Below are 26,497 nucleotides of genomic sequence, written 5' to 3' on the forward strand. Positions count from 1 at the left end.
ATCCCTTTTTCTTCCCTGTGTGACTTATCTCAATTCCTCTTTGTGAATTTGGATCTTTGAATCATTCCCTTTTCAGTAATTGTTGTTTCACTTTGTCCCTATGTATGTTGACCATTCTTTATTGTCTTGCTGTAGCAAATCTCTTATTATTATTAAGGTTATAATGCCCTGTTCCTAGTAAGGGTTGCAATCCTCTGCCTCTATCAGCCTACTATTCACCTTTCTCCTAATTATGTACATTTTTTGGTCATTTTGTTTTATGTGAGCTGAACCCTTTCAATATTTTCTATAGTGCAGGCTTTATATTAGAGAATTCTCTCAATTTTTTTTTTTTTGATGTCGGGGAAGGTCTTAATTTGTTTTTCATATCTAAAGGACAGTTTAGCTGGATACATTATTCTTGGCTGGTAGTTCCTTTCATGTAATAGTTTGAATATTTGATTCCACTCCTTTCTGGCTTGTAAGGTGTGTTGAGAAGTCTGACGATATTCTAATGGGTTTTCCTTTATAGGTTACCATTTTCTTTTCCCTGGCTGCCCTGAGAATTCTGTCTTTGTCATTGATTTTTGATAATTTTAATACAATGTGTCTTGGTGAAGACATTTTTGGGTTGAGATGATTGGTTGATCTATTGACTTCTTGAATTTCAAGCTCCAGCTCATTCGTTAGATTGGGGAAATTCTTGTCAACTATTTGTCTGAAAATGCTTTCTAATCTCTGCTTCTTTTTCCTCCCCTTCAATAATGCCCATTATCCTTATGTTTCCTCTCCTGATGGTATCAGCTAGTTCTTGAATTTCTCTTTCATTATTTTTCATTCTTCAGTTTCTCTCTTCTTTCTTCTGAAATACTTCTAGATTTCTGTCTTCTATATCACTGATCCATTGCTCCATTTGGTCGACTCTATTTCTCAAGCTTGCTATTTAATTTTTCATGTCTTGCAGTGTGTTCTTTGTATGCAAAATTCTACTTGGTTCTTTTTTGAGAGTTTCAGTCTCCTTGATAAATAACTCATTCTGCTCATCTAGTCATTTTTCAATTCCTGAAATTGTTGATATAATTCATTTCAGATCTAACTGATTTTTTTTCAGAGGTATCATCCTGAAATCTCTGTTATTTAAGTTGCATATTTCTATGTCTATAAACTTGTTTTCTGGAGATTACTTTATTTCCTTCTGAGATGCCTTGTCACCTTGGTTGTTCATGGTGTTTAATGGACTATTTCTCTGCCTGGGCATTAATAGAAGTGTGTTCTGCTTCCCCCCCTCCCCCCCAGAAAAGATTTATTATGTAGCGTGGTCCCTAGCCTGTTGCAAAGAAGGTGTTTTTCTTTTGGTTTCCAGTAGGTGTTGTCTAAACCTCTTGGATCTCTGCTTTATATAAAGCATTAATAATGTCTTTTTTTTTTCTTCGTAGTTGTTTAATCATGCTCGCTACCCTCAGTCTCAGTTCCTGTCAGTGTTAGTGACAGTTGCACTATTTTTACTCAGATTCCCCTGGAGCTTTGTAGTTTTTGTTCCTGGAGGGTATGTAGGGAGGGGCCCTCTGAGTTGTGCGATGTACGCTGAGACTCAGCCTCAGTTTTGCAACCATGGCTGGTAAAAATCAACTGTTGTTTCTCTGCTTTCCCCACTTTTCTGCCGTCCCGATTTCTCTGCCTTTGCCCTGATGACTGGGCACGCTGCTGTCCGAGGGGAGCTCACAGCTCTCTCAGGCAGAGCTGTTCAGGGATTCACTGCATCTTCTCTCCTGCCCTTCTTCCTATAGGGAGCTCCAGCCGGGAGAGGCAGCTTCTTTATTTCCTTAGTCCCCAGCCTGACAATTGGGTGTCTGATCTGTGGTAGCTCTTATGTGCAGATTCCACACTCAGACATGCTAGTGTGCAGTTTGGGTGTTTTTTGTTGAGTTTTAGATGTTCAGCTTATTGTTGTTTCAAGGGGAGAGATCTGGGGACGTCTCTCACTCTACCATGTTTAAACCAATCTCTTCATGGGCAATTCTTGAATTCAGTGTACATTAATTGCAATTTTTTTTCTTAAATATTATCTTTATAGAAGATTAGCACAGCTTCAGCTTCAGCCAGTATTTTAATGAGGGTCTATTAAGCACAGTGATCAGTGCTTCCACTTAAGATTTCTTATTTAAACTTCCCACAACACTTTGAGGTAGTTTGTCCTATTCTACAAATAGAGACATTGAAGTTTAGAAAAGTAACATCCCAAGACCGACAGAGAGTGAGTCCTGTTCATTGTGTTAAAAATGGAATAGCAAATATAACATTTCATGAGTAAAAGAGTTAAAATAGAAAGTGGGGATATCTGGTGATTAACAGTGATGAAATTCAACTGATGCATTTGTGAAAACCTTCTAATTGACTGATATATTTTGAAATTATTTTTCTTTGTCATATAGACAAACTGTATTTGTATAATAGAGTTATTAGAGGAAGTCACTATCATACTTTTCAATTTACATGACTGTGAACTCATTTTAATTTACCCCACAATACCATGCACTACTGAGTATTTGGTAATTGTTTTTGATAAAAGTCATTAAGTTAGAGGTGAATATTGAAATAAAGGAGAGTAATATTGAAATAAGCACTGCAAACTAAATAGAAATGAAGAAGAGGAAGAAGCAATATTAAAATATGAAACAAAATGGCAAATTGATGTACTCTAGTGATGATGTTTAGACTTCTCTGCTCCCTTGATTATATCTTAAGAATTATTTTATTATTATTATTTTACCAAACAAGAGCTTATTCACCAAATGATATACGCTTTCATCACATCATATAATGTCTAAAACTTAGATCATGCATTTGGTGAATGTTATTGATTTGAGTATTAATAATAGATGCCTGCTTCTTTGATAAAACTTAGAGATTTTCAGATGAGAAGCCACATTTTTGATGATGTTAATGCCTACCTTACATAGGAAAAATGTGTAAAAATTGGAGTGCTTTGCTGTATAATTAAAATTTATTTTAAAGAAAATTCTGCTTTGTAAAAAAATTAAATTATTGACATCATTTTTAACTGGCTAGGTTGACAACAGTATTGTGATTATGATTTCAAGACTCATCTATTAAGAAAACCCTTAATTTTTTTCTATCATAAAAATATGGTGCCTCAGTGCCTCAGTGTCTTATTTCTTAGCTAAAACAGAAAAATCAGTATATATTTTCATCAATGTGTGTGTCTGCATGTGTGTGTACATGTTTGCACGTCTGTGTCTGTGACAGCACAAGAGCTATAATTGGCACAATGGTAACATTAAAAAATATGAATATGTACAGATTGTAACTAAGTATAATTGCACAATTATTAGTGAGCATATTAATATAAATATCAGCATGTATAATTATCTACACATTCCTCAATAAAGAGTTTATATAAGTGACAAACTATAAACTGTTGGTTATACAGACTGTTTTTGCCAAGTTTCCATGATAATGTCATACTAATTTTGAATCATCTTTAACTTTTTATCTTAATCCTACCCATATTCGCATTTCTCACCTTTCTCAGATACAAGGAAATAGTATCTAAGAATTAACCCATGGAACTGTTGTATTTCTTACTAAACACTTGTTTGTGTTATATTCATTCTTGTAAAAGTATTTTGCTTTTACATGTATAAATTCATGTTTATTACTATTTTGTTTTCTGATACTATATTACAAATAGGTTTCATTATACATCTTTTTTGGTGCAATGTAAATTGATTTTCAGAATCTCTAGGTCTGTAGAACAGACAGGTTAAAGTATCTCTTTAATTTTATGCAATTTCTTGAAGCTGTGAAAATGCAAGCTTAAAATTATGTATCATTTTCAAATGATTTTTTAAATTTCAAAGACAGCTAGTCAAAAAAAATTGGTATAGGAATGAATATTAATCATCTTTATATGTAACAAAATTTGACTTTTATATAGCCCAGTGGCTTCTCAAATTGTGAGTCCTGCACCAGCAACATCAACCATTCATTGGGCACTTTAGAAATTCCAGTTGCCAAGCCTTACTCTAGTCCTACTGAATCAGAAATTTTGAAAGTTGAGATTTTTACAAAGATCATCATAACACTCTGATAAATGATAAAATTTAAGAACTGCTGCTGTTAAGGTGCTGAATTAATAAAGTGCTCATTTTTACCATGCACTTATCTCAGTAGAGACACTTTGTACCTTGCACTGCTCTCAATATAGACATTAACTAAGCCAAAAACAAACAAACAAAAATATTTATTTTAAAATTAGCATCTAGAATAGTATTTAAAAATTAGTAAGAAAGAGAAGCATGAAGGGATGAGAGATGCCCCCAGATCTCTCCCCTTGAAACAGTAATAATCTGAATGTATAACACCCAAACTGCACACCAGCATCTCTAAGCCTGGGATCTGGGAATAAGAGCTACCACAGGTAAGAACAACGAGAGTCCAGACAAGGAGAAACAAAGAAGCTGCCTCTAGCAGCCAGAGCTCCTTGCAGGAGGAGGAGGAAGGGAGAAGATGTGGTGGGTTTTATGAATAGCCCTGCCTGGGAGAGCTGTGAGTTCCATGCAACCGGCAGCAATGCCCAGGGATCAGGACAGAAAGCAGACAACAGGGGACCACAGAGAAGCAACAATTGATTATTACCAGCCAAGGTTGCAAAATGTGAGGCTGAGCTGCAACCCCATCCCCAAACCCAGAGGGCCACTCCTCCCTTTAACTCCGAGACCACTAAACACCACGGAGCCCAGGGGAATCAGAACAAATGCTGCTGAAACTGTCAGTAACACTGACACGGACCGAGACTGTGGATACCAATCGTGATTGAATGTTTACAAGAAAAAAAAAAAAGGAATTTTAAAGACTTTATATAAAGCAGGGATCCAAGATGCTTAGACACCATCTACTGGAAACCAAAAGAAAAATGCCTTCTTAGAACCAGGCTAAAGAAAGACCATTATAATAAATTTTCTTTCTGGAAAAAGTAAAACAAAAAGCAGAATACACCTCCATTAATGACCTCGTGGAGAAATAGTCCATTAAACACAATAAACGACCAAGATGAAAAGGCAGCTCAGAAAGAAAAAGAAAACTCTCCAGAAAATAAGCTTAAAGACATAGAAATATGCAACTTAAATGACAGAGCATTCAGGATGGTACTTCTGGAAAAACTCAATGAGATCCAAAATAATACATATCAGTAATTCCAGGTGTCTAAAAAAATACTACATCAGCATAATAAGTTTTTTTTTTTTAACAAGGATATTGAAACCCTTAAACAACAACAACAACAACAACAAAACAACTTCTGGAGATCAAGAAAACACTGAAAGAGATGAAGAATGAAATAGCAGGCTTGGAAAATGGAGTCGACCAAATGGAGGAGTGGATCAGTGATATCGAAGACAGAAATCTAGAAGTAAATCAGAAGGGAGAAGAGAGAAACCAAAGAATGAAAAATAATAAAAGAGAAATAACAAGAACTAGCTGATATCATCAGGAAAGGTAACAAGAAAAATGGACATTCTAGAAAGGGAGGAAAAAGGAGCAGGGATTAGAAAGCATTGTCAGACAAATAGTTGAGGAGAATTTTCCAAATCTAAAGAATGAACTAGAGTTTGGAATTCAAGAAGCTAACAGAACACCCAATTACTTCAAGCTAAAAAGGCTCTCTCCAAGAAATATTGTATTAAAATTATCAAAAATCAATGACAAAGACAGAATTCTCAGGGCAGCCAGGGAAAAGAAGATGGTAACCTATAAAGGAAAATTCATTAGATTACTGTTGGACTTCTCAGCACAAATCCTACAAGCAAGAATGTAGTGGAATAAAATATTCAAACTATTAAATGAAAGGAACTACTAGCCAAGAATAACGTATTCAGTAAAGCACTACTTTAGATAAGAGGGAGAAATAAAGACCTTTTCAAACATATGACAGTTGAGGGAATTCTCCACTATGAGGTCTGCATTACAAGAAATACTGAAAGGGATTAGCTAATCTGAACAAAATAGCCAAAAAATACATAACAGACAGTAAAGCAACTAGCAGGCAGATAGAAGAAGAGAACTGCAACCCTTATTAAGAACAGGACATTATAAGCTTAAAAAATAAGAAGAGTTTTGATATTGCAAAATAGAAATGAATGTTCAGCATACATAGTGACAAATTGAGACAGCAGTTACAGAAAAGGGAATGAAGATAAGGCACACACAGAAGAAAATGGACTTCTACATATATACAACTATCCTTTACATATTTGTAATACTAACAACATGCCAAAGTTTCAGAACAAAAGTATATAACATAAAACAAGAACAACGAGAGGGAAAACCCACAAAACCCAACCAAAATACAAAAAAGAGACACACAAGGACAAAGAAGCAATCAAAACACTGTGCTACCAGAAACCAAAAAATAAAATGGCTATAGGAAAACCTCATATTTTAATAATCACCCTAAAATTAAATGGACCGAACTCACCAATAAAAAGACAGAGAGTTGCAGATTGGATCAAAATACAAAACCCAACCATATACTGCCTCCAGGAGACACATTTCCAAAGACAAATTTAGACTCAAAGTGAAAGGGTGGAAAATGATATTTCAAGCAAATGACATTCAGAGTAAAGCGGGAGTAGTGGCACTAATATCAGATAAAATAAACGTCATAATACAAAAGGTACAGAATGATACTGAGGGACACTTCACAATGGTAAAAGTAATCATACACCAAGAAAACCTAACACTTATTAATATCTATGCTCTCAATCATGGAGCCTCAAAACATATAAAGCTATTACTAGCAGAACTAAAGGGAGAAACAGACCAAAACACTATTGGAGTAGGGGACCTTGTACCCCACTGTCAGATGTGGACAGAGCATCCAAACACAAAATCAGTAAGGAAATAATGCTCTTAAAAGGCACATTAGACCAACTGGACATAATTTACATTTACAGAACCTTTCATCCCAAAATAGCTAATTATACATTCTTCTCTAGTGCACATGAAACATTCTCGGAGATTGACCAAATCTTGGGACACAGAGATAACCTCAACATATATAAGAGCGTTGAAATCATACCACCCATATTCTCTGATCATAATGCTTTGAAACTAGAGATCAACTGTAAGAAGAAAGCAGAAAGAGGCACAAATATATGGAGATTAAACTACATGCTATTGAAGAATAACTGGGTCAGACAAGAAATATAAAGAGAGATCAAGAGATACATAGAAATGAATGATAAAGATAGTAAAACATATCAACACTTGGGACACGTCAAAAGCAGTCATAAGAGGCAAGTTTATATCATTACAGGCCTATCTCCAAAAACAAGAATGAGCCCAAATAAACAACCTAATGTTTCATCTTAAACAAACAAACAAACAAACAAAACCTTGAAAAGGTAGAACAAATGAAGCTCAAAATCAGCAGAAGTAAAGAAATAATCAAAATTAGAGCAGAAACAAATGAAACTGAAAACAAAACAAAACAAAACGATAGAAAAAATAAATGTAACAAAGAGCTGGTTCTTTGAGAAGGTTAATAAAATTGACAAACCCCTGGCTAAACTCACTAAAGAAAAAAGAGAAATGAAACAAATCAACAAAATCAGAGATGAAAGAGGGGAAATTACTGCTGATATCGCAGAAATACAAAGGATCATACGAGAATACTATGAAAAAGTATATAACACCAAATTTAATAACCTAGAAGAAATGGAACATTACTTAGAGAAAGAAAACCTTCCTAGACTGAATCAAGAAGAATTGGATCTAAAGAGACTGATCAGCGGTATGGAAATTCAAACAATCATCATAAACCTCCCACAAAGTAAAAATCCAGGACCAGATGATGCCACTAGTGAATTCTACCAAACATTAAAAGATTTCATACCTATTCTCTTCATACTCTTCCAAAATATTGAACAGGAGGCAATACTTCCCAAGTTATTTCATGAAGCCAATATTACCCTGATACTAAAACCTGGTAAAGATAACATGAAAAAAGAAAACTACAGACCAATATCTCTCATGAACACAGATGCAAACATTCTAAATAAGATACTAGCTAACTGTATACAGCAACATATTGAAAAGATTATACACCACGATCAAGTGGGCTTCATTCCATGGGCATAGAGATGATTAGACATATGTTAATCTTTTATTGTGATACACCACATACACAAATTAAAAATAACAATGTTATGATCACATCAATAGATGCAGAAAAAGCCTTTGACAAGATACAGCATCTATTTATGATCAAAACACTTAAAATTGGTATAGAAGGAAAATACCTTAACATAATAAAACCATATATGATGAAATCTCAGTCAACTTTATACTTAATTGTGAAAAATTAAAAGCCTTCCTTTTAAGATCATGAACAAGGAAAGGCTGTCCACTATTGCCACTGTTATTCAATATAATATTGGAGGTCTTAGTGAGTGAAATATGGCAAGAGAAAGATATAAAAGCAACCAAATAGGAAACAAAGTAGTCAAACTGTCACTATTTGCAGATGGCATGATGTGCTATATAGAAAACCTTAATATTTCACAGAAACACTACTAGAAACCATAAGCAAATACAATAAATTTTCTAGATACTAAATCAACGTTAAAAAAATCCATAGCATACTCTAATAACGAAGTGTTAGAAAAAGAAGTGGAAAAAATAATTCCTTTTGCAATTACAAAAAAAAAGAATAAAATACCTAGGAATATATCTAATGAGACATGCGAAGGACCTATATAATGAAAACTATAAGACCATATTAGATGAGATCGAAGAATATACAAAGAAATAGAAACATATTCCGTTTTCTTGGATTGGAAGAATCAACATAGTTAAAGTGATCTTATTACCTAAAGCATTATACAGATTTAATGCAAGCCCCATCAAAATCCCATCAGTATTTTTTAAATAAATGGAACAAAAAATCATCAGATTTATATCGAAGCACAAAAGACTCTGAAACACCAAATCCATTCTGAGAAAAAAGAACGAGGCTGGAGGCATCACTCTGCCTAACTTCAAATCATACTACAAAATGACAATAATCAAAACGGCACGTATTGGCAGAAAAAATCAGATATACAGTCCAGTGGAACAGAATCGAAAGTCCAGAAGTAAATCTATGTTTATATGGGCAAATTATTTTTGACAAAGGAGTCAAAAACATACAGTGGAGCAAGGAAAGTCTCTTCAATAAATGTTGCTGAAAAAACTGGAAAGCCACTTGTAAAAGAATGTAAGCAGACTGTTGTCTCTTCCCGCACAACAAATTTAACTCAAAATGGATTAGGGACCAAATATAAGACCAGAAATAATAAATTGCACAGAAGAAAACATGAGAATTAAACTTATGGACCTTGGACTTAAAGAGGATTTTATGAATTAGACCTCAAAGGCAAAGGAAGTAAAAGCAAAAAGAAATGAACGGGACTACATCAAATTAAAAAAGCTTCTCACAGCAAAAGAAACTATCAACAAGGTAAAAAGACAAACATCTGAATGGGAAAATATAATTGCATCAATGCCTTCGATAAGGGCCTAATATCAAAAATATACAAAGAACTCACACAATTCAATGACAACAAAAACAATCTAAAAATGAGCAGAGTACCTGAACAGACACTTCTTCCAAGAAGACATACAAATGGCCAACAAACATAGAATAGCTTAACATTACTAGCTATTAGGGAACTGCATATCAAAACCAGAATAAGATACCATTTCATACCTGTTAGAATAGCTGTTATCAATAGGACAAATAATAACAAATGTTGGAGAGGATGTAGGGAAAAAGGAACTCTCATACCCTGCTGGTTGGACTGCAAATTGTTACAGCCAGTATGGATAACAGTATGGAGGTTCTTCAAAAAAACTAAGAATTGATCTACCATATGATCCAGCAATCCCTCTACTGGGTATTTACCCCAAAATCTTGAAAACTCATATCCATAAAGATATTTGCCCACCAATGTTTTAGCAGCATAATTCACAGTGGCCAGGTAATGGAAGAAACCAAAGTGTCATATAATAAATGATTGGATAAAGAAGATGTGGCATGTATATACAATGGAATATTACTCAGCTATAAGAAAAGATGAAATACTGCAATTTGTGACAACATGGATGGACCTTGATATAATCATGCTAAGTGAAATCAGCCAGACAGAAAAATTTGAAAAGTACATGATATCACTTATATGTGGGATCTAAACCTAAAAGGAACATACAATTAGAACAAACAAACAATGACTCATGGACATGGACAATAGATTAGTGGTTACCAGAGTGTAGGGGGGTGGGGATAGGGGAGAGGGAGATGGGGTAAAAGGAGTCAAATATGTAGTGAGAGATAGAAATCTAACTATGTTTGGTGAACACACAGTGAAATTTATATATGCCTTTCTATTGAATTGTACACCTGAAACTTACTGGATTTCGTTAAAGAATGTCACCATAAAAAAAAAAAAAGATGAAAAAAACATAGAACGAAAAATAATTAGCACCTGAATTGTCATGTCAGCATAGTATATTTCTCTTCCTGCTTAGAGCCAGATTAAGAAGAGAAGTTTCTTCCCTAGTTAATGGAATGGATTGCATATTTTCTGGCAGGGGAGCAAAATGAGAAATCTGCTTTACAGCCTCTTCAGTCAGCCAGATGACTGAACCCCTAAGAAGTTTAAAATCAGGGTTATATTGGAACCCTGAGGCCGTTTTACATATAAGTCATGGAAACAAAGCATTATCACCTGGAAAGGTCAGCTAATTGATAGAAATGTGTGTCCTCCCCCCACTATCTTTCCTAAACACATCTCGTTAAAACATCAGCTTCTTTCTCACTTTTATCTTTGTGCTCACTCCTGCTTTTTGTTTTCCAATTTCTGAGGCAGACTGTTACATTATTACTCCTCACTCATTTAATGTTCTCCTCTGTACCACTTTTTTTAGGAAGTAGCCAGGCTGATTTTCTGGAGAAGAGACTTGACTTGTACATGCCTCTGGAGTTACTTGGTTGTTTATATTACAAATCCTTGTCTGACTTGCAGTTTTTAGATCAAATTCTAGTCTCTGTATGAAACTTATTTATATTCTGGATCCTCAGTCTTTTTCTACTCCTAGACTCTAGAAAATATAGATCTACTTAAAAAAAATCAGTCAAGTTTCCTTTATCTTTGATGCAATAATACATGATCTCAAAGATGATAAAAAAGTATGTGTGTGGGCCAGAAAGATTTATACTTTAATGTTTTTTGCTCAAAGTACTATGATATGTAGACAAGTTCAATAATATACAGTAGGCATGCTATGACAACTATGTCAACTATTCTTCTAATATTAAAATTTCATTTTGTCACATTATTTGTAAGCTATAGTAAGCACTGATTTTACTGGAAAAGCTGAGTTGACTGGAAACTCTTTCCCTCCATTCCCACGTTCTTCCTTTCTTCCACACAAACTTATAAAAAACACTTTTAAAATTATATGTTCATATACAATCTTGTCTTTTTCAATAGAAAGCAATAATGGTACCAATTCGATTAATAGTAATCTTGCCACAAGCCTTAAGATTACCAGTCTACATATTCAAAATCATTAAAAGTTTCGTGGACCCAGGATAGTTACTATTCTAGATACTGAGGAGACAGCAGTGGGAAAATAAAAATCAGACAAAGGTTTCTGCTCTCATGGACAGTGTACTGTAGTGAGATGAAATATGTAACAAAAATAGTTAATAAATAATTACATCATATATTAAAAGGTGATAAATTTTATAGGAAAAAGAAAGTAGGTTAAGGGGGTGGAAATCAGGGTGCAGGTTGAAATGTTAAATAGGATGTATAGTACAGGTTTCACTATTAAAATTGAGATATGAGCAAAAAAACTGAAGTTGGGGACTCAGAATTACATGCATCAGAACTCTGAAACATACCTTGTAAAATACTGTGTTAGTTCTAAATTATTAAGTTCACCTTATCGTCTTATTAAGTTAAGCTTATTAAAAATCTCTAGTAGAAGTTCAGAGCAGAAAGGGAGATATAGTAAAATGTCCATTTCTCTATAATTCTAGAACAGTGTTTCTTGACCAGTGTTGACACTTGGGCCAGATAATTCTTTTGGGGACAGGGAAAGTGAGGACATCCCTGGTCTCTACTACTGTATGCTAGTAACACACACCCTACCTCCTCAATTTTGACAGTCGAAAGTGTTACCAGCCATTGCCAAATGTCCTCTAGGCTAGAAAATTACCTCCAGTTGAGAACCACTGACCTTGACTTAAGAAGTCTTCTCAGACCTTTGATAACTGAGAAAGCCTAATTTAGGGTGAAGTCAGGCTCATCCAATTATTTCCTAGAAAAAGAGGTTTCCAAACGTTGTTTCACGAAGTGTTAATAGATGCTTAGGTGGACAAATATATTCTCCCACTTCTGAAAATTTTAAATTACTGTTTAATTTATTTAGCAGATGCTTATATTGCATTTACTGTGGTTCAGGAATTGTTCTATGTATTTGCAAATAGTAGCTCATTGATCTTTATAACAGCCCTATGAGATTAGGTATTATTATTATTATTATTATTATTCTAACTTTACAAATGAGGAAATTGTGGCACAGGTTAAGTAATTTTCCCAGGGGCTTACAAATCATCGAGCAAGTTTTCAAACATAGGCTCTAGCACCTTTCACTCTTCATCACTATGCTCTCAGCTGCCTAAATTAACTCGTAACATATGTTAATATTTATCACTAGTATTCTAAAGGCTCTGAAATGTTCTGCTTGAATAGATTTAGCAAATTTTAGAAGAAAATAGTGTGCTCAGTGAAGTTTGAATTTCACATAAACAAACAATTATTTTTAGTACAAGAATGTCCCATAGAATGTTTTGGGTATACTTATATAGAAAAATTATTTGATGTTTATGTGAAATTCAAAGTTCATTGGGCACCCTGTAATTTATCTGGCAATCTTTGCTTTAAGAAAAACTATTCAATATTGTTTAACCTAGTTTTATCAACGCTAGTTTGATCAATAAACCTTTTTTTTTGTTGTTGTTGTTGGTGCACCTAATAACCTGGGTAAGTTTCACGGGACTTATATTCTAAGGACAATGGGAATACTTTCCAGCTAGATTAGTTTGAGTGCTTACTCCAGACCACAGTGACCTCTCTTTCTTTGAACTCTTAGAGACACTTAACAATCCATGCCACATAACGTCACACTTAATTGTCCACTTCTGTAACTTGCTGACTTCTTTCTCCCAAAATAATGTGTCATCTCCTAAAGAACGAGAACAAAACAGGGCCATGATTTTTTTTTTTAATATTCCATCTTACTTTATCAGGCTGGAGATCATTCATTCGTTTGCTACTAGCTTCTTGTTTTTATTTATCAGCATTATTTTGTCTCCCTAAAGAAATGTAACAATTTGGGGATCGAGTTTTTCTTTTTCACATTTGATAATGGCAACACTTGAGTCATTGTTTAACTCAGACCATGAATACTTTCTTATATTCATGCTGGTCAAATCAATACACAACAGTTGGTCATTTAGTTATTACCCTTCCTCAGTTTGGAAGAGGGAAGTAGGTATCTTGCTAGTGCCAAATGTAATTCTAATAAAACCAACAAATGGGAGTCCCTTGGGCCGTTGTATTTAGGGAAAATCTCTTAAATCAAATAATGAAATATAATTAGTTGTTACAGAATAAAAACTAATGAACTGGTGATTGGCTACATTTTTCTACTGCTGAGTGAGTCAGCTAGGTTCATTTTTTATTTCTGTCTCACAATCCTCAAAGCCTAGAGGAAAGAAGAAAGACAACCCCAGAAAAGGTGGAAAAATAAACACTGGAGTCATATAGAAAGTTTCAAGCAGCCTTGGCTTTAATTTTTAGGCACATTTTTTTCATTCTGAGCATTTACTGTGAGTTTATCTTTTTGTTCAACAAATAAAGTTCTTGTAAACTTTCATATCTATTCATCTGGACTCTAAGCAAGAAATTAAAATAAAGAGCTTATTTCCTAAATGGATTCCCAAGTGCTATTATAAAGTATGGCAGGTTTAACAAACATGCTCAGTAAAAGCAGTCTATACTTTGCTTCAGTAAATAAAGAGGTTGCTCATGTCCTCAGCTAGATAGCAGTTGTTCTGTCTTTATTTGTTATTTTATACTATCATGTTATATGTGTCGATAAAGATTTTAATATATATTTCAAACACCAGCCTTTTAAAACAAAATGTTTTCTCCCTGGATTACAAAGAGATGCTCTTATTTAACTGACAAGCTATGTTTCTAGTTTTCACCCATATTCAATTTCATTGCCAATTAGAATTTCTCAAGTCCACCTAACAAATTCTGACATTAAAATATATTTATCCAAACTCTGAGCAAAATGTATATGTCATTCATATGTGAAGACCTATTACAAGATTGAAATAGATTCCTAACATATTTATCATTCATTTTTGTAACATGCAATTTAAATCAGAAAAAAAAAAATTAGGTGATTTGACAGTTTCTATGCTTATACACCAAAACATAATACATTCTGGCTAGTTTTTGGCTATTATGGATCATAGCATGCAATGTGACTTTGGTCTAAAAAAGTAAGTTTGGTTATCACAGAAACTTAATCATAAGAAGTCATAAGTAGAATACTTCTTTACTGTGCTTTTCTCGGACTAGGAAATTTATTGTTTGTGAGACATGTAGGATATGAACAATGGACCAAATAGAGCCCAGGGTTATCTTATCTGTGTGAAAACTGCTGCTCAAATTGATGTGACCTCTGCTACACTGTCATTCCAATTCTCACCCTCTGTGTCCTATTTGTCTTTTGGTAGAAGCTTAGATCTGTGTGTTGTCTCTATGTGTCTCTCTTGGGCCAGATTATCAAAATGAATCATTGCCTGCATACCTTTTATATTTCTATTTATTTTCCTAGTGTTGACTAGATCTGATGAAATATGATTCTTTTCACATTTGATCCTCACTGCAGCAAGCAGCACCTAATTCAGCTGTTTCTATCTCTTTAAAGAAGAGTAATACTATTTTGAAACTTCAATCTACTGTACAGCATCATTACACACCATAGACCATGCAACCTGTCTTCATAGTCAATAGTAATTTTCTTTTCAACTAATTTAATGGCATTTCATTCACCTCCAAATAGAAGACTTCTTACAATTATAATGTAGTTATAATTTTATTTTATGCATACTGAATGTATTGCTTTCTTTTTCAGGTATTTGTAGAATACCCTTCAGAGTCTTATGACTGAGGTTACATGTGTTTGTAGGGTGATATGTAATAAGAAATCCATTAATTTCAAAACCCTGCCCCTGATACAAAATATTCATTCAGGAGAAACATTATATTATCTCTGAATCAGCAGGAAGTCAACATTCTAACTTTGTAGCAGTTCATTTTATAAAAAACAGATCTTCCAGGCTACATGAATTTTTACTTTAAGATTTATAAACATCAATAAAAAGGTATAGAACCTCTTTAATTTTTATTAATATTGATAGATCATTATGAAGTCATTCTGTTCACTTAATGCACTCATGTGGAGAAGACAAAATACTAACTAAATATAGCCCTCAAGCAATACAAATAAAGTATAATATTACTTGGTTGGTTGTTGAGAAATGCACATTAGACACATTAGTGCTATTGTCTAAGACATATTTTAGAATTTAGATTTTTTAATGAAATATTTTAAATGTTCAAATCTTGTAGTTGAAATAATCACAAAAGAGGGAAGAAGGGAGAAAGAAATGTTCTATAAGAGGTTAGTATTAATTTTACAAGAGAGCTGTAGAAAACACATGCATGTGCATCATACATTTATGATCAAATGTTATTTTTAAGTTTTACTATAAAACCCTTCTGAGAATATGTTTATTATGGCCTCTTGTGCTGAAGGAAATTAACATTTTAGCTTATGCACTCTACTGAAATCTTTAAGACAAACACTCTTTATAACATTTTGGATTCAAATAATGTAATGATATAGTGAAAATAATCAGTGAAAATAATTTTAATTCTCTAAAATAATTAGTTAGCTTTTTTTTTTATCCCCGTAGATTCTGGAAAATTAAAAATTGTAAAGTTGATCTATATTAAGAGCATTTTATTCAGAGATAAGGCTATCTCATCTCACAGTATGTTCCAGTAATTCTATATCACAGATTCCCACACAAGAAATCTCACAACAAACCATGATGACTGTGAAATTAATGGGGTTCAAGACTCTGCACACTATATATATATATATATATATATATATAAAATGCTTGCAACTGAAAAATGAGGTCTAAGTGTATGACAAATCCATATTCCTATTCCTACAGGAACCAGAACCAATAGCTAGATTTTTGTTTCCAAACCATTTGAAAATTGCTTAGGTCTAGATTCAAACTTAGATTTTTTTTAATGTTTTCTTGAATTATTCTCATAAAATATGAACTCACCGAAAAATTTTCTGACCAAAGAAAAGTATATTTTTTCAAACTTTATTTGGGCCCAGTTACTAAAATAAAGACACTGTGGTAAGTAAAGTAATTTTGTTTGAGCAGTTATGATTCACTCCATCATGCAGTGCTATTGAAGCCATTTGAAAACACCAGAGTTTGTCTTGCTACATCAAGAGTACTTCTTTGTAGCGGTTTACTTTTGCATGTGTCAAAAAAGCCCCAATTCCTAATTGCAGAGGAAACTTTGCTATATGGTTCATACATCTCACATAAAAGATTTTCAACCAGAATTCAAATAGATAGACAAGTAGTTAGCTTCTCAAAGTAAGAGTAGATTCCTTTTGTAATTGATATATCTGTCCAAAACAAATTTGAAACATCTTATTAGATAAAATTCTATTTGTGTCTCTTTATCTGAAGCTAAGAGAAGATCTCATTAGAAAGAATGTGGGAGAAGTTAACATTAAAACAAAAGGGGGAAAATGATACCATTTATGTTTTCACAACATGGGCAATATTTTTTTTCATAAGGAATATTATTCACAATAAAAGGTAACAATAGAATCAATCCAAATGCCCACCAACTGGTGAAAGATTAAACAAAAAACAATATATCCATGCAATGGAATACTTTTTCAGCAGTAAAGGAGAAACTACTGATGCATTGTACATGGATGGACCTCAAAAACTTTATGCTAAGAGTAAGAAGCCATTCACAAAAGACCATATAGTACATGGTTATATTTATGTAAAATATCGAGAAAAGACAATTTAGTAGAGACAGAAAATAGATTAGTGGTTGCTAGGTTTGGGGGATAGTAAAGGAGATTAACTGTAAATGATCATGAGGAGTATATTAGGGGTGATTTGAGGTGTTCCTAAATGGATTTGTGGTGATGTTTGTACAATTCCATGAAATTACTAAAAATCATTGAAACATACATTTAAAGTAGGTGAATTTTATTGTATTTAAATTACAGCTCAATAAAATTGTTAAAAAGAATAAAGATAAGTTAGAGAGAGAGACAGAAAGAGAGACAGAGAGAGAGAGAGAGAGAGAGAGAGAGAGGAAAGATTTGAAGAGGAAAAAATAAAAAGCAGTTTATGCTCTAACAAGAAGTTATCTGATTATTTAATTTATAGGTATTCATAATATATATTAATTTTTTTCCCCAAATTTCATACCTCTTTAGCAGTAAATGTTGCTTTATTTTTGCTGATTCTTTTTTTAAATTAAATTTATTGAGGTGACATTGGTTAATAAAATCATATGAGTTTCAAGCGTACAGTTCTATAATACATCATAAGTATATTGAATTGTGTGCTCACCATCCAAAATTTAGTCTCTTTCCATCACTGATTTTTTTTTTTTTTTTTAGGCGAAGCAACCCTTGGTTGACCTCACAGATTGCAAGGACCTTGTCAGTTTATAATCTCTTATTTTTATTTATTTATTTTCTTTATGCCTACAGCACCTGGTCTTCCTATGTGGTCTCCCATCTAACTACTAACCAGGCTCGACCCTGCTTAGCTTCCAAGATCAGATGGGATCCAGCTTGTTCAGGGCAGCATGGCCCTAGATCCATCACTGAATTTTTACTGAACGTTTATTTTGAGAAATTAGCTGGAGAATAGATATGACTTCCAATTAAGAGTTTTCATCATTTAGTATAGAAACAAATCTCTATAGATGTTATTAGCAGTGAAAGAAACATAGTGAACATTTTGAACTGTTAATATGTGAACCTTCTGATGTTAATTTTGTTTTTTGCAGAAGAGGTACCAGTTCAAATACCAATGATGAAGTCACCATTGGACAAGATCCAACTGACTCCTGGGCAGACATTGCCTCCTGGATTCCCTGGACCATTCATTTTTGCTGATAGTCTGTCCTCTGTGGAAACTCTGTTGACCAACATTCAGGTCAACAATATTTCTATAAACAAAATAAATGTAATACAAGACATTAGCCCCTACATAAATTATGTTGTATTTGAGAACTAAAACAGATAAGATGAACTGCATGTCATTTGCTGTACTTTGACAGGGTTTACTGAAAGTGGCTTTGGATAATGCTCGCATCCAGGAGAAGCAGATTCAACAAGAAAAAAAGGAACTGCGAATGGAGCTCTATAGAGAGAGAGAAATTAGAGAAAACCTTGAAAGACAACTCGCAGTTGAGCTTCAAAGCAGAAGTAAGTTTAACAATTTCAATTATGGAGTGAATACTGTAATGATGATATTTTCAGCAATAATAGAAATATTCTCATGGATAGCTTGGAAATGCTGAAAACAAATGACAAGCTTAGAATCAAATACTGTGTGTAATCCACAGGTAAGATATTTATACTAGTTCTCCTTGTAATAAAAACTAATGAACCAGATCTGCACTTCAGTTCAGTTTCAGATTTGGAAATATGAATTGTCTTAGTATTCTCACAATTTCACAAAGTACATCTGGATATAAATAATCTAACAAAGCCTTATAAATGAAATACTTTTTGCCAAGAACAGTGCTAGATTCTGGGGTTATAAAATAAATAAAACTCAATCCCTGCCCTTGAGAGATTTACATTTTAGAAGTCTAGCACAACCAACCAGTTAATTTCAAGATAAAGTGGCAACAGCAATGGCACACAATATAAATGATTATATAGAGAGTGGGGCAGGTAGTTCATCTTGGGGGTGAGTGCATGGATGGTTAAGGATAGCTTCCCGATGCTGGCACCTGATCCTGAATCTTGAAGAATCAGTAGAATAAGAAAGGTTAAGAGACTATCTGAGTTATGTGAACATTCTTGACAGAGGTATCAGAGAGCATAAGCATAGAGGCTAAAAACCTTATACATGGGCAACTATATATAGTTTGTTATTACAGTGGATTTGAGTTTTATGAAGTGACTGGTGGGAGATGATACAGAAAGTTGGGGGTAGAAGCTAAATTATGGATATTTTTAGCCATGTAACAGTATTACAAAATAAGTATTGGGGGTGATCTTTTAAATAGAGCACTCCAGTTAAATAGAGCACTCCAATGTTGGGAATAGGTTAGAGGGGGCTTAGAATAAGACTAGAAATGAGGAAACTGTAGAAGGAGATTGCTCTCATCCAGGCAATGGTGATGAGGACTGAATTAGGGTGGTATAAGTAGGGATGGAGACGAAAGGGAAAGAATAAAGAAATATTAATCACGAATATAATTAACTTTCCAACCATGGGTGGATATTTGATTATTTACAGATATAGATAATGAGACTGATACATATCAAAATAGAAGAAAATTAAAAACTTCACTTTAGTCAATAATTTCCACCTTTTTATTATATTTACCATAAAACACTAAGCAGAAGCAAAAGTGACTTGTGAATTTCAGCTCCTTTTCCCTTCATGCTTACTGTTTTATGGATAGATCACAAAACAAAAATTAATTAAAAGAGTTAGAGTGGGAAGGAGAGACAAAGTCAGGGAGAGAAAATCTACAACCTAGATAATGCCTCCCTAAACAAGGAAGAATGACTGTAGTTGAGTTAAATCCACTAACTTTTCACTATTCTAAAGTGGCATCTTACATTCTGAAATTTATGTCAAGTAAATGAAAACTTATTGTATATTTTCCTTAGGGCCTAAGAATCTTTGATCCAGTTCAAAATGGAAAAACAGTCATTGCATTTAAAAGGAATTAAACCTCTTGATCTTATCTTGCCAACGCAATAAATACTACTAAGCAAAGGCTAAATTGTCTTTTGAAAGTTTGAAGAAATTGGCTTGTTTCTGGTATTTAGTATTCAAAATAGATTATTATGACTAACATCATAAAAAAAACATTTCTTTAGTATAAAATACTAAATAACCAACTAGTCATATGTTAAATATAACATTCTCAAACTGATTTGTGAAAATCTGCATGTAGTAAAATTGGCTTATTACTTTTAGAGATCTACTCACATTGATTTTTGTTTCCTAACTTCTCATAGAATCTCCAGGTCTATCTTTATAATTGCTATCACATCTACTGTCTTTTTAAAAAGTCCTAGACATGGTAGATGTAATGTTGTATCTGTTATCAAATTTACTGTAGCGTATTCGTATTTAATAAATTTAGCTTTTATTAAGATATACTAATACCACTACTACTACTATCATTATTACTACTACTGCTACCCCAACTACTTCTACTCCTACTCCTCTTACTCCTACTACTACTAGCTAATGCTTATCAACTGTCTATGTGCTATGCAGTTTTTAATGTTTTATATCTAATGGCTAATATGATTTAGAGAAACTACTTCATCTCTATGAATCTCAGTATTGTCATCAATTACAATAGTTGAACTAGATGATCACTTAAATTCCTTTCTAGTTTCCTAAATACCTCATACATAGTACACCCGACATTTTATGACAAAGGGTGAACACTTTACATGAAGTCATATGCTTGAAAAGAAAAAAGGGGAAACATTGATACTATTGATATAAAATAACATCCTCCCAAGTGTCTAGAAGCAATAGTAATAATAAATATATATATATAAAGAACATGTATAAAACTGTAAAAAATATATTAAGAATCCCTATGTCTTATCTTTTTCTCCAATTAAAGGAAGCAATGTTTCACACTCAAAGTAAATATTCCATTGAACTGCCTTTTCATTGTTAACCAAAATGTGTCACTTGAATTAAACACAAATACACATACAGAATAACATTCTTTGCAGATTAAATACTTAGAATCATAGAATGATAGAGCTACGAGAGAACTTAGAAGTCACTTGTCTTGGTTCTTGACCAACTATATGGTCCTCAGGCTTTGAAACAATTACATTTAAATGTGATCTTTGGCCCTCGGGCTATGAAAATTACTAACTGTGTAATCTTGGGTAAATTAATTGACCTCTCAAGAACTCAGTTTTCTCATCTATAAAATGGAAATAATAGTATTTTCTTTGCTGATTTGTTGTAAGACTTAAATGAGCTATACCCTCCAAAAATGTTCAGTTCATAGCAGGTCTTCAATAAATGATACTTATTATTTATTTATATAATTTAAATGTAATATACTGTGAAATTATTTACACTGTATAGAATCATACATTTCAAGGGAATCAACAAATAAGCAATAGAATATTTTTGAACCAATAATTTTACTGGAAGCAAAATTTTGTCTTACAAGGACATTATATTACACATTAATTTGAATAAATTTAAATTTTTGATCTAAATAATGTGTTAAATGTTTTATCTGAATGGTGATACTTAAGTATAATTACAATAGTAAATTATTTTTATTTTCAACCTTACTTACAGCCTTTCATCAGAAATAACAGAAATCATACATTCTCAATGTTTTTGTTCTAAGATTTCCATTTTGTCGTTACCTTAGACCTCTGAATTTTGTGTCAAGTGAACATAAATTTACCTGGATAACCGACTCTCTTCAAGTTGCTAAAGGTCATTTATATGAAAAGACATTGAACTGTGAGATAAATACAATTGAAACTCAAATTAGCATCATATTCAGTTCAATCAAAATATATTAATTTATATGAATAATTTTAACATTTAAAATGTCATATAATTTACAAGTTTGCTTAATGTTCCTTGAAAGTTCTATTGCCATAATGTCAATATCTTAATTTTTAAAAAAACTGATTTAGGGAGAATGTGAATTTCGATCTGTTTAAAATCTTGCTATGAACCATGATCCAGTATATTGCTGGAGCCCAATAATTCTATTTGAGAAATTATCACAGATTTCAGGGTTTCAGAGTTTAGAAACAATCATACATTAAGGCAGCTGAAGTTTCTAATTAAGATATTGTTAACCAATAGTAATTTTATACTGTATTTGAGCAAAAAGAGATGCAGCCCGGGAGATTCAGGAAGAATCTTAAGTTGTGTTTCTCCTTGACAAAGGGGAGGCCGCAATTTATAGTGAATGTTCCTGCACAGGTTCTCAATTCGATTCATTTTATGTAAACATGTTATCCAAATTGGACGGAGCAGGTCTCAGTCAATTGGTTGAAAGAGGAAACCAGGGTTTCTCTGTAGTGGTTGACCAGACTCAGACAGTGTAAACAAGCAGGGCTTTTGTGGGAAGCAGAGAGTTCAGTCTGAAGTTCTTCCGTGAGGAGCCCCTATCAGTGAATGGCTGCTAGGCTCTTATTATCCATAAAATGTAGGCCGTTGGTTGACTATGTGGAGTCCATCTCAGCAGATAAATTCCTTTTGGGGGTTCATATTAAATGATGTTTTCTTCTCGATTTCTACAACGTAAAGCCTTAAGAGTTGAGGTATAGTTGTTCTCTAGCTCTTACTGTCTTTTTTACTTACAAAAAAAATGCTGTTGTGCTTTTACAGGCTGCTTAATATAATCATTGTTGAAAGTTATTCTCTTTAAAATGGATGGATGGATGGATGGATAGATAGACAGATGCCCTTATAATTGGTAACATGTCAGAGAAATAGACAATTGAAACTGTAACTTTAAAAGTTATACCATGTTTTACAACCCAATAGTTTATTTATTTTTTTTTTACTTTTTGAAATGTGAATAGCAATTTCCTGAGGAATAATAAGAATATCTTTCTTAAGAGATTTATAAAATATTTAATGCTATTATTAAATGCATGTTTTAAGTCAAAATAGAAAACAATTTCCACTATAACTACCACCACCATATAAATTATGTATTATAGAGCGGCGGTCCCTAACTTTTTTGTCACCAGGGACCAGTGCTCTTATGAGAATCTAATGTTTGATGATCTGAGGTAGAGCTGAGGTGGGGAGCGGCTTCAAATACAGATGAAGCTTTGCTCAGTCACCCACCACTCACCTCCTGCTGTTCAGCCTGGTTCCTAACAGGCCACAGATGGGTACTGGTCCACAGCCTGGGGGTTGGGGACCCCTGTTATAGAGCATACACACTGGAAAGGTGAAAGCAAAAAGAAGTCAGTTATATGACTGAACACTTTTGGTTGAGCTAATGAGATTGGAACCAAAAGAAGCTAATCACATGTCAATTGATACATTTATCTCTCTCTTTCTCTCTCTTTATTAATATCTATGGTTTAAAATCCATCAAAATTGGCAATGCTCTTTCATTGAACAAGCCTTTGCAAACTATTTATCTTTTCACATTTTAGCTACCATGCAAAAACGTTTGAAGAAGGAGAAAAAAGCCAAGAGAAAACTGCAGGAAGCCTTCGAATTTGAGTCAAAGCGCAGGGAGCAAGTGGAGCAAGCACTTAAGCAAGCCACTACTAATGACAGTGGCCTGAGGATGTTAAAAGGTAATGGCTGCTTTGGACTTTCACACTAAAGGTGCATAAAGCAAAACCCAATTTATAAAAGAGGGAAGGAAGAAAAGAGGGAAGGAAGGAAGGAAGGAAGCAAAGAGGGAAGGAAGGAAGGAAGGAAGGAAGGAAGGAAGGAAGGAAGGAAGGAAGGAAGGAAGGAAGGAAGGAAGGAAGGAAGGAAGGAAAAGTCTTTGTCCAAGAATATAATTAAAAATCAATTTGAGGCCAAGTGATTTAGGTCATTAATTAAATCTGTCAAAATCAAAATAATCCTTACTGTGGAAGATACAAATAGTTTAAGAATAACAGGAAATCCTGCTTACTTTTGCAGTAGAAAAAGTAATACTGATAACCTCCCTGCACCTAAAATGTAAGTGTTATAGTCCCATTCATATTAAAATGCACTGATGTTTGGCATACTCTATTATAATGAGCAATATGATGCTGGTTCCTTTAATGCAGATTGTGCCAGTGTTGAAGATATGAGGAGCATCTAGTTTAAAAAGAATGTTCTAAGGTAAATCCCTGGAGATCCTTTAAGAAGAGGTGCTTTTGTCATGAAATCTCTTAATTCCAAACTTTTCTGATTCAATTTCTAATTATGAATCTCTACAACATTGACTTATCTCATAGAATATTCAGATTCTTCTTTCTTGTTACACTGATAGCTCATATATTTAACTGATATATGTGTATAACAAGGCTGAGCCTAAGAATTTTATGCACATATGTAAATATGCCCCATACACACATATTACATGCACATGAACTAAAAAGGGATTGCTTCAGTGTCCTATACTATGAATTAATAAATAATTTTGTACAAATGTTCAATCATATTATTTCCTTTCCAAAAGTTTAATTCCTTTTTTACTGTGACTATCTTGGATCATTGTGCTCACAATCAATAGATATGCAATGCTAGATTATTAGCTCATGACAACCATGCCTTATTGAGACAAAGAAAAGAAAGGGTAAATAATAATACATTAATATTTCATACAGTGGGACATTTTAGACAGTGGGGGACAGCATCTTTGCTTATTCAAGGTTTTAAAAATAACATTTTTGACCAGCAATGAAACAAATGTTCTGTGAAGTATTATTATTTGAGGCCCTTAACTTATAATTCTGAGACAATTTGACTTTTTTTGCATATTTGAAATCCACATATAATTGATCCCCACTCTAACTCCAATGTTCTCTAGTATAAAGGAAAAAGAGCTGTTTCTACAGCATGATGAATATCTTGTATTCAAATCGTTTCCTTCTCATATTAATCCTTGATAGCATTGGGTGATATATTAACATCTGTTATCACATTACCTATGGGTGTCTGAGCAAATGTGTATACACAGAAATTCCCATGTTAAGTTGTGCTTCATGTATATGTATAACTTTTAGATAATCACATTTCATATTTATAATTGAAAATAAAAATCTCATTCCTTGTTTCTTTTTCTCAAGTTTGTCTTTTTTTCCCCAAAATAATTTATGTATTATTTTGCCCTTAGAGCCCATACTACATAAAGACCACAAGCCGTATCCTGCGCTTTGGTGTTCACATGTGCTTAGCATAATCTCATCATCTATCACATCTTACAAATGGAAAAAATACCATAAGGATGGGGCATTTACATTTCTGCAATCGCATCCACCTTTTTCTTATTCCACAGTTAAGTCATGTTACCTGATAGGCTGAGGGGATTTTTATGGACAGATATTTTCCCTAAGTTTTATCTCTAGAAAATGAAATGAATAAAGTATTTACCATATACCTGGAAATATATGTCCAATTGTAGAATTCAGATACAGTTTATAACCCTCCTTCCTAATATGAAAACAAATAGACATAAAATAAAATCCACTCAAGGATTTATGTTATCTACAGGACCAAAGAACTGGCTCACTGATAGTTTTCACTTTAAATGGAATCATAAAAAAATGGAATTGTACTTTAATCTTGAATATCACTTTTTTTTCAGATACTGGGATTCCAGATATTGAAATAGAAAACAGTGGGACTCCTCATGATAGTACTGCTATGCAAGGTACAGTAAACTGCATACTTCTCTCTATAACTGCTTAATATGTGATCTCTGGAGGTGGGATAGGGATGATCTCATATGTTTATAATATTCATATAAGTAAAGTAAATAAGTTTAACTCTTCTTACTTTATGACAGAGGAAGAAGTCTGAACTATTTTTTTAAGATTATACATATATAGAGATTAATAACTTTATCTCTACAACGTGAGCAAATTTCATGTACGTTTAACTGTTAAAAGGATGTACGTATATATGTTAGACATATTCAAAAAATGCAAAAATATAAATATAATTTATGTTTTAGAAGTGTACAATAATATGCTTTTTTAAATCTCATTACCGCTTGTAAAAGCCACAGGTAAAATAATCATAACCTGTTGATATTTTAAAAATGTTCTAGACAACATTTTTTATTAAACTCTAATTCCAATGCTAAATTTAGATAATTTTAAAAACCACTTAAATATGGAAAAAAAGAGCATGTCTAGTTATTCATGATTTGCAAGATTCTCATAAATGCTTAGATCTCTTAAAATATTTAGTTATAAGAAAATAGATAAAATAAATCAAGATAGAGTCTCACTGGAGTGCAAAAACACCAAAAAAATGTTTACCACTGGATTTTTTTCAGTGTGATTCTAATGCAGTTTTCTAGCC

General features: G+C 33.2%; 1 protein-coding gene and 1 pseudogene across 1 annotated transcript in view; one reads left to right on the forward strand and one right to left on the reverse strand.

Moving 5' to 3' along the window:
* Positions 1-26,497, forward strand: part of DACH2 (dachshund family transcription factor 2) — a 687,399-nt gene that overhangs the window by 649,951 nt on the left and 10,951 nt on the right. The window contains exons 8-11 of the mRNA XM_011361163.1: positions 18,270-18,418; positions 18,543-18,690; positions 23,638-23,784; positions 25,776-25,841. Of these exons, the coding sequence (XP_011359465.1) occupies positions 18,270-18,418; positions 18,543-18,690; positions 23,638-23,784; positions 25,776-25,841 (510 nt within the window). The remainder of the gene's footprint in view (positions 1-18,269; positions 18,419-18,542; positions 18,691-23,637; positions 23,785-25,775; positions 25,842-26,497) is intronic.
* LOC111740476 lies at positions 17,959-18,077 on the reverse strand (annotated as a pseudogene).

This window comes from Pteropus vampyrus, unplaced genomic scaffold (assembly GCF_000151845.1).
Source record: "Pteropus vampyrus isolate Shadow unplaced genomic scaffold, Pvam_2.0 Scaffold63, whole genome shotgun sequence".
NCBI classification, from domain to species: Eukaryota; Metazoa; Chordata; class Mammalia; order Chiroptera; family Pteropodidae; genus Pteropus; species Pteropus vampyrus.